The 15,147-nt window shown below is 37.3% G+C and overlaps 1 protein-coding gene across 2 annotated transcripts in view; it reads right to left on the bottom strand.

Annotated features, from left to right (window-relative positions):
• Window positions 1–4,773: 4,773 nt before the first annotated feature.
• LOC5575621 (oxysterol-binding protein-related protein 9) overlaps window positions 4,774–15,147 on the bottom strand; it is a 251,354-nt gene continuing 240,980 nt past the window's right edge. For both annotated transcript variants that reach the window (XM_021844001.1, XM_021844002.1), the window contains 6 exons: window positions 14,696–14,803; window positions 14,026–14,200; window positions 13,817–13,952; window positions 6,517–6,734; window positions 6,351–6,456; window positions 4,774–6,282 (listed from right to left, as the gene is read on the bottom strand). In XM_021844001.1, coding sequence (XP_021699693.1) covers window positions 6,196–6,282; window positions 6,351–6,456; window positions 6,517–6,734; window positions 13,817–13,952; window positions 14,026–14,200; window positions 14,696–14,803 — 830 coding nt within the window. In that variant the 3' untranslated portion in view covers window positions 4,774–6,195. The remainder of the gene's footprint in view (window positions 6,283–6,350; window positions 6,457–6,516; window positions 6,735–13,816; window positions 13,953–14,025; window positions 14,201–14,695; window positions 14,804–15,147) is intronic.

Here is a 15,147-nt window from a genome sequence, read left to right as displayed (position 1 = left end):
GGTTGCCATGGGAAGGAGTTTTGTTAGTGGGGAGGGATCATAGTTGCATGATCAGGATTCACCTTGGTAAGTGATGCGATTCATGCAACCTCAGTTCAAAATATCACCTATCAATACTCTGAAGACAACGTGAACATATCGTAAGTCGACACTTTTAGCGTCGAACCATTCAAAGGTTATTTTTTATATTGATAAAATTAAATAAAAGGTAAGGTTTGGGATTTTTAATGTTAATGTACAAGAGTCTATGTCAACACTTACAAATACGAACTGTTCATATTTTGTATTATTTAAGTAACAATTCCATCGTTGTCATGATAAAAACAAGTTTTTTTTATATATTGTACATTTAAGGCCGGTTTGCTACTGACAAGAAAAGGAATCGCCTATCTCGATGCGTGGAAAATTTATCCCAAGAAATGGTCAAGAAAATCACTTTTTTCTGATCGCAGTACGCAGTTGAGAAGAAATGTCACTTTAAAGGGGGCTCTCTGTAGGAAATTTCTTGACCCTTTCAGTCAAGGAATTTCTTTACTTTTCTTGAGCGAAACAGCATTTTTTTTTTCTTGTCTGTAGAGCCTTTTACCCACTGCGTCCAATAATTAGGAATATTGTGGTATGACCCATATTTAATTTTGTGCTCATCAAATATCCTCTCACAATTGAGATGTGGTGGACAATGGTTGATGGAGCACGTTATCCCAACTAGGCTCAACTCGTTTTATAAAGTTTATTACCCTGTTTGGATTGCATTGCCAAACTTCGGAGGGCTCCAATAACCCTTTTCCAAATATTGACAACCTTTGATTGAACAATGCTCCACAGCTGCAAAGCAAGTGTTCAGCGGTTTCGTTTTCGTTCAAACAAAATCGACATTCTGAGAATTGGATTTTTCCAATCTTGTAAAGGTAATACCTGCTCGGGCAGTGACCAGTCATCAGACCGGTTATTACCCTGGTATTCTTTTTATTAAGATTTAATATGGCCCGGGTTTTTGACAGACTGGGTCTAATAAATCTTTTCGCTTGCTTGGCTGTATCCGTGGCATTCAAATTAGTTTCTACCATGGACATTTCCCAAGTTCTTAGTTTCATCCTAAGAGTACTCTCAGGAACTCCACAAAAAGGTTCAGGGCCGACGAAGCTCGAAGCTGCACCCTGTCTTGCTAGATTGTCGGCGATTTCATTCCCTTCAATACCACAATGGCCGGGAACCCAGTACAACGTTACTTCGTTCCTACTGGCCAATTGCTTCAAAGAGAGAATACATTCCCACACTAACTTCGATTGACATGTAAATGCCTTTAGCGCATTTAATGCTGCTTGACTGTCCGAGAAAATACAGATCTTAGCAAACCTGTAATTCCTTTTGAGACAAACATTTGTGCATTCTAAAATTGCTTGAATTTCAGCCTGAAATACAGTGGGGCTGCATCCCATAGCTATAGACTTACTAATACCGGGACCAAAAACTCCAGCCCCGGTATTTTCGCCCATCTTTGACCCATCGGTGTAAAATACAACAGACCCTGGACGTAAACTTGGCCCACCAGATTCCCACGTATTGCGGTTTGGTTTAACCACTTTGAAGGGCAATCATAGTTTGTCTTCGTTATCATCCAGTCTTCTACTGTTTTTATATCTGAGTTCAAGTTGAATTCCTTGATGATCTTCAAGTGTCCCATCAGATCACCATCTAGTATTTTATTGTAACGGATAAATTGCAAGGCATTTTTTGCAGCTTGCAGTTTAACAAATTGATGCAAAGGTAGTAAATTGAGAAGGGCATCCAAAGCAACTGATGGTGTGCTTTTCATTGCCCCAGTCATAGATATACACGCAAGCCTTTGTAACTTAGCTAACTTCTTTTGAGTGGTTACCTCATTTGTTTTAGGCCACCACACCAGCGTAAGTAATTTTAGGTCGCACTATTGCTGAATAAATCCAATGTACCATGTTTGGGCGTAGGCCCCAGGTTTTCCCCAAGGCTTTATTGCAGACCCACAGGGCATTCGTACCCTTAGTTATGATCTTATTTAGATGAGAATTCCAGTTCAATTTCTTGTCCAGAGTTACACCAAGGTGTTTTACTTCTTCCGAGAACTGAATTCGAATTTCATCCAAAAAAGGCTGTTTGAGGTTCACCTTTTTCCTCCTTGTAAAAGGAACAATAACTGTTTTCGAAGGGTTTACATTTAAGCCCTCACTTCTGCACCATTTGAGAGTACTGTTTAACGCAGATTGCAACCGATTGGAGATTGTGTCATCATATTTTCCACGAATCACAATGGCCACATCATCTGCGTATCCAATAACCTCAAAACCTTGATCCTTTAGATTTTTAAGGAGTTCGTCTACTACTAACGACCAAAGTAAGGGCGATAATACTCCTCCCTGAGGACATCCCTTCTTAGATCTTATAGATAGTTGCGCACCTCCCAGATCAGCGGATATCTCCCGATCTCTGAGCATAGCCATTACCCATTCAATAATGCTTTTATCCAAGCCCCTTGTTTCCATTGCTGATCTCATGGAGCTATAGGATGCATTATCGAATGCTCCTTCGATGTCGAGAAATGCAACCACGGCTATTTCTTTGGCTTCAAGTGATTTCTCGATCTTACTCACTAGCGTCTGTAGTGCTTTAATATTAGATTTACCCGTTTGATACGCAAATTGATATTTGCAAAGAGGCATTTCTATTAAGCTTGTTGACTTGATGAAATCATCAATTATTTTTTCCATTGTCCTTAGCAAAACAGACGAAAGGCTTATGGGTCTAAAGGCTTTGGGAGTTGTTTTATCCCTTTTGCCAGCTTTAGGAATAAAAACAACTCGAACCTTTCGCCACGCCTTAGGAATGTAAGACAGTGTAACGCTGGCCTTAAACATTTCAGTAAGGAGCGGACAAAGCGCCTCCTTCCCTTGTTGTAGCAGAGCTGGGAAAATTTCATCTTTCCCGGAAGATTTGAAGGGCTGAAAAGAACTCAGTGCCCATTCGACCTTCGATGGAGTGAAGATTTCACAAGCTTTCTGATAGGCATTTGTAGACCATATATGTCCTACCTTATCTAGAACCTGCTCTTCAACCGAATATGGGATCGATCCTGGGAAATGAGCTCTCATCATTACTTCTAATGTTTTAGAAGAATCAACAGTAAAACTGCCATCCTCCTTTTTGACGCTGCCTACACCATTGGAGTGGTCTTTCGAAAGGACTTTGTGAAGCCTTGCGGCAGTAGGGGCACTGTTGATGTTTTCACATACCCGTCTCCAGTCCTTACGTTTGGCTTGACGTAATTCTTTGTTATATTCTGTTAGAGCTTTTTTGTATTGAACCCAATCAGAAGTAATTTTTGCTCTATTGAATAACCGCCTGGATTTCTTCCTCAATTCTGCCAATTTGTCATTCCACCAAGGCACATCCCTGTTAGAGGACCTTTGTTGAATAGGACAGCTAGCATGGTACGATGAGATCATTTGGTGAATGATCCCATCTGAGGCCAGCGAAACAGCATACTTAGCTTTAAAATGAAAGCATGAAACGAACTCATCAAATTGATCATCCGTCCTTGATTGAGCAGCTATAAGCTACTTAAATCAGCGTGGTCATTTCACAATAGCAAAATATCACTCCGGCGACGCGAAAACGTGAACTCGATTTGCACTCAGAACGCGTGCAACCCAATACGAGTTTAAATCGACGACGACACAAAAAACGATTTTTCTGGTGAAGATGAAACGAAGCGAAAACTCAATACTTCAAGAGCACAAATCTAGAGAACCAGACAGCGGTTCAAGCTGAAAACTTAATCGATTGGTCACCTCTAGCGAGTGATCAATCGATCAAGCCCCAGCCCGATCCGCTGTCCAGCTCAATGCATCTTCACCTTCTGCTTGGACTTTAACAAACTACTGCCCAGCAGAACGCGTTTGATTTCCGCTATAAGCAGTTTTTATCAAAAACTGCACCAGTCGTTTCACCAGCCGAACTTAAGGCTAAGTAGCCCGTCATTCGTTTTGGCAACAATGATGACTTTTCAGCTTACATTTCAAAGTGATAAAACTTAGTCTTGATATCTTATATTGACTTGAAAAAGTATCACTGTACGCGCCAACATACATAAAGTATGCTGATACTTTTTCAGCTGTGTCAGTGCAAAACCAATTGATTTTCTTTGATTCGAAATCGTGAGGTGAATTAGTAACAATCATCAACGACGCGTGCAAGTTTCAATGACGGCCTACTTCGCCTTAATAATTTGCGGAGACGACAAAAACGTGACAGATAAATTTTCAACACATCAGTTCGCGCGCGTTGTCTACTGCGATCTCCTGAAAAATGTATATGAAAAATATTAACAAAAAAACATTAGAGTTATATCCTTACTGTAAGTCAGGTACCAATGGTTAAGTAGATTTTTATAGCTGAAGGCTATTTCCGTTCAGTTTCTATCAATCCTTGTGTTCGATACTTAAAAATAAAGTTAAATTTAAAGTAGTGGATTCACGTGCAGTTATTGTCTAGCCGAAAATGTAGTAGCTAGCAAGGAAGATGAGAAGAAGTTACAATGGCACTCAAATTAGTTATACCTGGCTGGAAACCTCCATATGAAAAAACAATAATAGGTCCACGGACATCCAGTTGGGAAAGACTTACTGAGGCATTGAATTAACGGCAAACTCAATTATTGCCGTCATGTCCAGTGTACATTAATATTCACGTAGAAATGGTCCCAAATGAGTGTGATATTGCAATGAAATGTAAATTACGTTCAGATATTCGAAATTTTTATTGCATTCTGTTCATATTTCATTTAGTTTTCCTCTCGTTTCGGACATTGTCCTAAAATAGGTTACTAAGGATTTCTTGTTGCTTCGTTCATCAGTAATATGTTCACTAATTTGTAATTGCAAATAATCACTTTAGTTAAATATATGTGTTGAAGTCATCGCGATACTCCCTTCCAATCGTATTTAATGTCTGCAACTGCTCGACCAGGAGTTGTGTTGTCGTTGATGTTTATTCTATTTTTTTATCTCATAGGGTTTTCTTTTTGTTTGGTGCAACTTGTTCGAACTGCTTGCTGTTTATGATCATATATTTTCCTGTTACTAGTGTAAATCTGCTCTCGTTTTTTACTACGTTTAAGGTGCATTTATCTTGAGAATATAGCAACTTCTTCACCTTTTTTAGGCTTACGATGTAGATACTGATAATAATAACCCACGGTATAATACCTTTTGTTCATCTTGAAGTGTAATTTTTCCAGTTGTTCGATAATGCAAAACTTTATGTTAACATGTTCGCTTGTTGTATCGCTCCTGAAACGGATCTCATTGATTCGGGATCAGGTGTTTTTGTTTTTTCTTTGTTCTAGGTAAAAAGGAGCTACTGTGTGAGTTATAAGCGTTTTGTTTGTTGTTTTTTTTTTCTTTTACTTGTATATTCAAACTGTAGTAGCTATTTAACGATATTTTTGCATATAAAACAGAGTTTCCCTTTTTAAGTTTGTGCATATCACAAAAATCACCTTCTCCGCGTCAATAAAAATATGGACAAACCGTTTGTTGTGTGAGTGTTATTTATATTACTGAACTAGTGGAAGAGTTGTGGTCTTAGAAGTTGAGGCTAAATGCTTTGACAAATCACTGCAAATAGATGTCCAAAGAGATCGACGGGTATTTCGCGGAAATGAAATAAATCGTTAGGTTACATGCACTTAAAGCTCGGTAACATTTGAAGGTTGTTAGCTTAAACTGAAAATCGAGCTAACTCTAGATAACAAAAACGTACTGACTGCGAAGATTGTTGTTTGCAAAAATGTAGACGATGTATTTTAAGTTATTCGTGTGGTCATCAGAGTATAGCTAAAAAGTTTTAAATTACGTTTCACTAGTACTGAACTAAGGTGCTAATGTGAGCTTTAGTAAATGTTTCGTTTGGGGTTTTATAGAAGATAGTAAACCGTTGCAATCAATTCAAGTATGGCTAGACAACAGTGTAGCCTGATTTAACACTTATTTTGTCAAAGTGGACTATTCACTCATCACCATTTTTTAAATCGATGATAGGAATGGGAATATACTGATTCGCTTAACCCGTCACGTTTTTATAACAACAGTTGTAGCGCTACTAATGTTACCTTTATTGCCTATTTCTGCTAGAACTAGCACAGCTTCCGTCGTTGGATTGCTATCTTTTACTATCACGTCTCTCCAGTGTAAGTCTATGCAGCAGTGGATTATTGTAAATCCACGATTCGCCCACTGATTTGAAATACTGTAAAGCAAAATTATGTTTAAAATCAAATAGAATGCAAGGACATAATACCACACTACGATAGTTACCCTATTTTCCCATTCTCCACTGTTTTCCTTCCGTTCACGTGCTTCAACACGCTGCTTTTGTTCTACTTGAAACTTCGCGTTCGTTGCTTTGTCGATGTCGTTCATCCTGAAAGGGAAATTGATACGTCAGAACCTAGTTTAGGCAATGTTTGTCACAAACACTCACTTCAAGCCGGCAGTGACCTCCTTCCACACGTTTCGAGACTCGTTTTCCGTCTGCTCGGCTACGGGGCGCACCTTCTTCTTGAAGATCGGTATACTATTCACGTCGACAAATGTCTCAAACTTAGATGGTTTGCTTCCATCGTTGAATTTGTACTCCATTAGGCCGCTCCATTCACCGACTATCGAAAGGAAAGACTTCTTTTCACTGGGGCTGTAAATCTGGAACGAATACAAGAGAGATTGTAAATCTGGAAGGCATTTAGGCAGTTGATGTGTTATTGTCATTTGAGCCTTAAACTTTTTGTTTTATTGATGTTTCAACATTAGCTTCAACAACAAGCAAAGGCCACAATCGAGAAACCCAAATTAATACAGGGACAGATTCTATACTAAGCACAACAGTTAGTATGACAGCATCCCAAATTACGATGAAAAACACGCTCATGTTGGCCACGAGGAGGAGCCCAGACTAACAACCTATTAGAACACTCAGCGCCTAATGACTGGAAAGCGGAAAACGATAAATTTCCCTTTATTCTATAACAAGGATTTTCGTAGCAAGAACATTCAAATAAAAGTAGAAGTAGATGAAAAACGGAATTTAGTACAATACCATTATATTCCACTAGAGTTTGTATCCTTTGACAGATTTGATTTCGATCACAACTGTAAGGCCGTCTTCAGTGTCGTGTACTAGACTCGACGAGAAAGGACGATTCTTGGGAATGCGCGCTTCCTTCCAAGGGATAAATATCACAGCGTATCTCAAAGATCAAATTATGTGTCTCCAGTAGATTTGTAGTTGCTGAATCTGTTCTGAATTCGTTCTCAAAAATGTTCTAGTATGTCACAATTTTTAGCTTTAGGTCGTCAAAGTTGTATAAAACACTGGTTTCATTGAAGTTTACATGAAATTTTAGGTATGATTTATCAAACTTTTTGATACACTAATCCACCAAGCATGAAAAATAGGACCTAAACTTCCATTTTAGATAAAATTTGGTTGAAATTGCACGATTAAAATCAGAATAAATCGATTTTTTCAACATACTTGCAGTCTTCATACCAAATTCGTCGTTTCTCTTATATGGCAAAATACAATACTTCTCTAAACCACAAAAAAAAAACAACTTTTGAGCGGTGAAAAAAATAATAAACGAGGTTGATATGTATTGTTGTATACATATCAACAACATATATAGTATTTTCTACGCTCAAAAGTTGTTTTTTTGTGTGGTTTAGAGATGTATTGTATTTTGCCATATAACAGAAACGACGAATATGGCAAAATACAATACTTCTCTAAACCACTCGGCCTTCCTTAGCAAGGTGGTTAGAGTCCGCGGCTATAAAGCAAAGCTATGCTGAAGGTGTCTGGGTTCGATTCCCGGTCGGTCCAGGATGTTTTCGTAATGGAAATTTCCTTGACTTCCCTGGGCATAGAGTATCATCGTACCTGTCACACGATGTACGAATGCGAAAATGGCAAATTTGGCAAATAAAGCTCTCAGTTAATAACTGTGGAAGTGCTCATAAGAACACTAAGCTGAGAAGCAGGCTCTGTGCTAGTGGGGACGTTATAACAAGAATAAGAAGAAGAATGTATTGTTATACACATAAAGTTGAGTTCTGTGGCAAATTAAGCAATTAAATTGCCATACAAGTTGGTAAACTTGCATGCAAGTTGGCTGAAACAGTCAATTTTCAGATTTTTAACAGCTAATATCTCAAAAACCAGACGTGCTATGACATCAATGAAAACGGCAATGGATTCAGCAATCCTTAATTAAGTAACTGGCGGTATTTTGATGCTTGAGACAAGAACGTGTTCCGCAGTGTAGTTAATGTTGATAATTGCAACAAAATGAGCAATCAGTTCGATGCTATAGATAAATTTTCTGAACATCAAATCGAAGCAGTCTCTAGTCCAGGCTCTATGATTCAAGTGAGGAAACAAAAGGTGCCGAGGATTTAGGCAAGAGATCTTGAACTTCATTAGAGGTATCCAGGTTCCCTTCCAAATAGCATAGAAAGGTAGTCTCGTTTTGCCGGAAACTCTTAAAGGTCGTGAACTTCTTCTCAAACTCAAACTCCTTCAAGATGAAAAGAAGCACATTCTTTTACTTATGACGACAAAACTGAACGTTTGTTCAAGGTCTCTCAAGTGACTATAAGTCATGACATGGTGCACCTGAAGAGATTAAAAATGGAATATATGAACATGATGAAAATAATGTGAATGCTCTAGAAAAAGCAAGACTTATGTTCGATGTCCGTGTGACATGGGAACATTTCCAGAAACCTGAAGGAAATTTCTAAAACCCCACTCAGTGCCGAATGTGGGGTCATTGAACCAAACATTGCCGCATGCATTATTGTATTATTTGCTAAGTTTCTTTTCACGCTAAGGACGCCTGTCCTGTGAAAACAGATACCAAAATGTGTGTGTGCGCAAATTGCGGGGGCAACCATAAGTCTAACTTTTGGGATTACCCTTCCCGCAAACGAATCGTTGAGGCTCGAACCAGGCAGATGATCGGCAATGTTTTTTTTTGTAGCCAGAATTCCCCAGGCAGAATCACCAATAATTCTTATTTTCAGCCAACGATCGCTTGCTTAAATTACAATCATGCTCATTCACAAACTATTTTTGTCCGTCGTATAATCGTTTGAAAGTTTCAAATTGAAACGAAGGGAAATACTCGAGATAATTCCTATGCTGATGTTGTGAAAGATTACTTCAGTTCCTCCCTTTTTCTTCCTCCGTTCGATTTTTTTTAAATCAAATGTAAATACTCCTGCTTATGTCGTCGTAGATTACTTTTACTCCGTCTCTTTATCAACAAAAATCATCAGAAAAAGTGTGTATAAATGCTAGAAGGTTCCCTTAGCGATATCTGGTCGAATCTTTGATATATTCCTGTTTTCAAACTTCAACAATCTTTGGAAGAATTCCCGATGGATTTTGAAACAAATTTAAGAAGTGTTTATAGGATTTTCTTGCAGAATGCTTTGACAAATTTAAAAATCATTCTAAGGGTAGCTTCAACCTAAAAACTTTTATATCGAGTTTAACTGAGAACATGCGCATGAAAAAATATCTCTTGTTATACAAAGCAAGTGCTGGCGAACGTCCTTGAGTTTAAAATTACTTTCAGCTTTATTACATCTTGTTCCTACGATAAACATTTGTTTATAGTGTTTACTAAACAAACCTTAAATGATTCCTAGAGTAAGATGAAGCAAAAGTTCCATTTGGTAGAAACAATCGATACTACCAGAAAAAAAAACAGTTCAGAAGAAAAAAAAATACTGCACAATGGCCCTCCAATATACTGACTACAATTCTGCTAAAAAAACTTTTGTAAGATTGTTTAAATATTTGAATCAACAGCTTTTAATTAAAATTCACCTAAATATAAAATATTCAAGATAACTCATATCAACCATGAAGTGATGTTTGTATGAACACACTAAATTTTGAGAGGTGTCGGACCTGGTGTAGGGGTTAGAACACACGCCTCTCACGCCGAGGACCTGGGATCAAATCCCATCCCCGAGATAGTCACTGACAAAAAAATTGTAGTGACGACTTCCTTCGGAAGGGAAGTAAAGCCGTTGGTCCCGAAATGAACTAGCCCAGGGCTAAAATCTCGTTATTAAAAAAGATAGAAAGAAACTAAATTTTGATCAAAATTTTGCCAGAAATAGGGTTAAGGTGATTATAGAACGAAGCCACACCTCAAATTTTCAAGAGCACAAGACTTGAGAACCAAACAGCGCTTCGCATTGAAAATTTATCCCATTGGTAACCACCAGCAAGCAAGTAATTTGATTGATTTTTAATGCGAACTGTTGTCAGATTCTCCAGTCTTGTGCGATTGAAAATTCAAAGTTTTATAATCACCTTAACTGCCCATAAAGGCATAACTGTCCCATATGGAATTAGTAGGCATTGAGAAAACCGCGCTCAAAGTTTGAAGTTTGCATTTTCATACAAATGATTATTATTTTCTAGTAAATTTTTGAATGCAATATTCATTTAGCTCCACCCCACAGGATACTTAATTTGCTTATATTGATCAGTAAAAAATATAAAGTTGAACATAATTCCAGTTTTGCAGTTGCTATTGGGGTTCAAAGTTCATATAGAGACTGTTATGCCTTTATTTTTCAATATGGGACTGCATCAACTTCATATTTTTCCACAACATTTTCAAACAACGTGTATAAATTTTCATATGCCTAGTGAAGTGCATATTAAAACATTAATGTTGCGATGAAAAAAGGTGTTGGTTCGAAAATCATTATGGGACAGTTATGCTTTTATGGGCAGTTAATGTATTGTCAAATAGCAGATTCTGAAAAAAAAAAAAATAAGGTAAATTCAGCTGTTTCTCTGCGTTTCTACAGGAGGCCTAGCCACGCTCTTACATAAAGCTTCAAATTATATTGTATTCCACGAGATCTCACATTAAAATTTCAACGTCGAAGTGTAGTTTCCAATCAGGATTTGAATTCCCGGGAAACGGGAATAAAATTGACATTTCCGGTATCCCGGGAAATTCTTAAAAACGTGAAATTAAAGCGAATTTAATGCCTTTCTTTTTTATTATATTGTATGTCCATAAATTGCAATGGCTATTTCTCTTCTTTCTTTCCAAGTAATTTATTTATCTGCCTCGACAACTCTCTAAGCTTTGTTTTGAACAAAAAGCTTCAAAACAAGAAGCTTTATAAAATAATCAAAAGTTTATACTGGGAGTGTACAAGCACTAGAATGAGAACCAATTAAAGTCTCATGTTGAAATTGTGACTGTTACATTGACCAGAGCCCATGAAAAACTTTATAAGCCTATAATTTATGAAAAAGATCTCTCGAGAGATTTGTATTCCATATAATCTTTCTTGCAAAAACATTTCGTCGAAAACATGTGCATTTTATTATAGCTATTTGATTATGAAAGAAAAATAAATAAGCATTAAAATATAAATAGTGATTTAATGAGAACATTAGTGGGTATAGCATGAAAAATAAATTGTGCAATAGTTTTTGTTTGAATATATATCTTCTTCTTCTTCTTCTTGGCATAACGTCCTCACTGGGACAAAGCCTGCTTCTCAGCTTAGTGTTCTTATGAACACTTCCACATAGAGGGTCTTATTTCCCGGACTCGAAAAAATCCCAGGATTCGGGATTCTATTTTAATAAATCCCGGGATCCCGATACAAAAATTAGATGCTTCTAAAACGAATATAGAACGGCCGGAGCGAGCATTGAAACAATATTTAGTTTTATAGAGCAGTTTCATAATAACCGAACCTGTTTTTTGAAGGTGAAGTCGAATCAAAATAGGCAAAAACAATGTTCTCTTAAATCTAATTCATCAATATTACACCTAACTGCAGATGAAGTCAATAGGCATTTACTGCCCATAAATGCATGTCAGTCCCATGTTTGTTGGATTTCCTATTCACATGGGACAATTATGCGTTTATGGGCAGTTTATTAAAGTTATAGAAAAAAAAAATCAACAGTGATACATAAGGTATAGGTATACCAATCACTCTCGAATTTAACCAAAATTATTTACATTCTTGTGTCATATGGAATCTTTATGCTATTAAATTATTAGCATGATAGCCACAGGCATGTTAGTCCTGGAAAAGTGTAAGGTACACTGGGCAAACTCATTTTAATTTTAATATGATGAAAAATTCAACCACCAAAGCATTTTTTGACAAACGGTACAAACTGTAGAAAAACCTACTACAGTTTATTGAAAATTACGTTACTAACATACCAGAAAAAAAGTATAAGCTTTGCAGTATCATCGCGACACCAACAACCATCACTGTCACCACTTAAGTTTCTGGGCGGCATCACTTCCAGGCAAGCACAATTAAAAATACGACAATAAATTTCGACAACGAACTTTTTAATTACTGCGATAAACCTCAATAAAAACGCTTAGGGCAAACGCTCCCTTAGTGGAAGTAGCTCCAATAGTGGAGGTAGTGTGTTTTGGCATGTTTCGCGCTAATAAATGATTATGTGATATTTTTGTATTATGTAAGATGCGAAAATGATACAAGTAATCGAATAATATTCATGAAATTTAACCGTAAAACTATTTAAAACAATTATTTTGCTTAATTTTTTTGCTCCTTTGCACCTATAGTGGTGCATCAGTACCCATAGTGGAGGGTCCCATAAGAAATCAATGGTTTGCGCCACTAAAGGAACCATCCTTAAAATATACCTCCACTAAAGGAACAGTGTTCCTATTATTGGTGCAAGGCTTTTTGCAGGGAAATTTCACATGAATAGTGATTTTTATACATTTGAATGATAGAAGGATTTGAGATCTATCGAATGATACGTTAAAATCATATATTTCATGATCTTAACACCGTGTTTTAGCAGTTTTTCCTTAGGTGCACCACTAATGGTACACTTGCCCTATTGAGTAAGCTAAATACAATAACTAAAATACATTCTAGCATCAACAGTCACCAGAAAAACATGCAGTTTGTTTTGTGCCATTATAAGAAAATAATACAACAGTATTTTCTAGTTCAACATGCAATTTCGGGAAATCTCGGAATTTTCGAAAATATCCCGGGATTCGGGATTTTTTAGATCCCGAGATTTCCCGGGATTTTTATCCCGGGACAAGACCATCTTCTACAGTTATTAACTGAGAGCTTTCTATGCCAAATTTTCCATTTTCGTGTGGCAGGTACGATTATACTCTATGTCCAGGGAAATCAAGGAAATGTTCATTACGAAAAGATCCTGGACCGACCGGGAATCGAACCCAGACACTTTCAGCATGGCTTTGCTTTGTAGCCGCGGACTCTAACCACTCGGCTAAGGAAGGCTCATTTGAATATAGATGAACAATTCTTTAATGAAATAGATTTTTCCGGGAAATATGGGAATCCCGGGAAACAGAAAACTATTTCCCGAAACGCGAAAATCCCAGGAAATCTCATTTCCCGGGATGGGAAACTCTACCTCGAAGAACAACAAATGGCCAAAACTTTTCCAAACCTGAAACCTGAATAGCATGCAAAACAATCCGACACTCAGAAAAATTGTTTTAAATTTGAGTTGCGAATTAAAAAATAAACTTTCGATAATAAATCTTTGAACTAGAAAAAAACTTTTGCACCGTTCGAGTTTTTACCCATCTTACCCTATGGGTTTTGAACCCTCAAATCTATTTTCGCATACAAAATGACCTTGCCATAAATGTAAGCCAAACTAATTGAATCAAAACCCTTTTGACACCTACCTCACCCTGGATTTTGTTTCGTTTGCCACCGTAGAATGGCTTCGTGAGGAAATCGATATCGGCATGATATCCTGTCTGCGGACATGTGATGGTTACCGTACCGCCCAGCTCAATCCACGGCACCGTCAAAATAGACCTAAAACGGAATAATTTACTCATGTACGAAACTGAACCAGGGGGTTGCATAATTCATCACAAAACGCACTGACCTGCCATAACCGTTTGGAAAGGTAACTATATACTCCTCATTTCGATCACATAGCGTCACGGTACCTTGGCCTATGTTGTGCACCCCAATCGACAGCCCGAGGAATTTCGATTTCGTCCACACGTGGGCCGAAAAGCTGATTTTCTTGTTGTAGTGCTCAGCATAAAACGCTGAAACTGGAAAGGGATTTGAATGGGAACAATAATGATGCATGTGAATGAATTATTGGCGGAGGAAGATGGATCACCGAAGGAATCATTTATCTATAAGCACTTTTTCTAGAACTACAAATAATATAAACTGATCAGTTTACCCTTCTCTATGCTAATAAATTATGATAAAGTGATAAGAACGCCAGAAAACTGGTATCGTTTGGTGGTCAACATTTCAAAGCATGAAGCATCTTGTCGTTCTTCACATTCTGAGGATAAGTAAAAAACAAATTTGGTATCGATTTCCATTCATTCATCCATAAACATTTGAAAATATATACCCGTAAAATAAATGGTCAAACTATCAAACTTAATGGTCAACTACGATGACCCATCTGTTCCGCCTTTTAAACAGGATTTTTTGTAAAGATGCGAACTCGCCAAGGAGAAAAGTTACTCTAATAATTCTTATAAAGATTAACACCTATAATATTATTTTATTATTCTAAAAATACTCACTTGGAGGATGGTGCGAGACTTGTTCGGCTATAAAAGTTAATTGATCCTTTCGGCACCATGGAACTGGGCCGTCCTTGACTTCTATGTTGGAACTGTCGTCACCGGTTGCTGTACGAGAGAAACAGTAAAAGAGTGGATAGTTTTTTTTGTTATTATAACACCTTAACATATATGTACTGCTGCGAATCGCATTCAGCCCTATCGGTAAAAAGTAAGCATTGGGTTGTGAGAAGTTCTCCAACCAGTTTTACAAACACAAATTCCAAGAAAATTGAGAATGATTCTGTCTTTATAAAACTCTCAAGAATTGCTTTTAACTCCGATGTCTCACCGTTAAAAATACTACGATGACTAACAAGTTGTTAAGCTCTGTGTTTTATTGTGTTGACATCTGTAGTGAGATTATTATATGGTTACTTTTTATTTTTATTTTAACTTAGTTCTAGAGAGCT

Source organism: Aedes aegypti, chromosome 2, assembly GCF_002204515.2.
Source record: "Aedes aegypti strain LVP_AGWG chromosome 2, AaegL5.0 Primary Assembly, whole genome shotgun sequence".
Classification (NCBI taxonomy): domain Eukaryota; kingdom Metazoa; phylum Arthropoda; class Insecta; order Diptera; family Culicidae; genus Aedes; species Aedes aegypti.
Note: the sequence above shows the minus strand (reverse complement) of the source record. Positions and strands in the feature narration are given on the sequence as shown.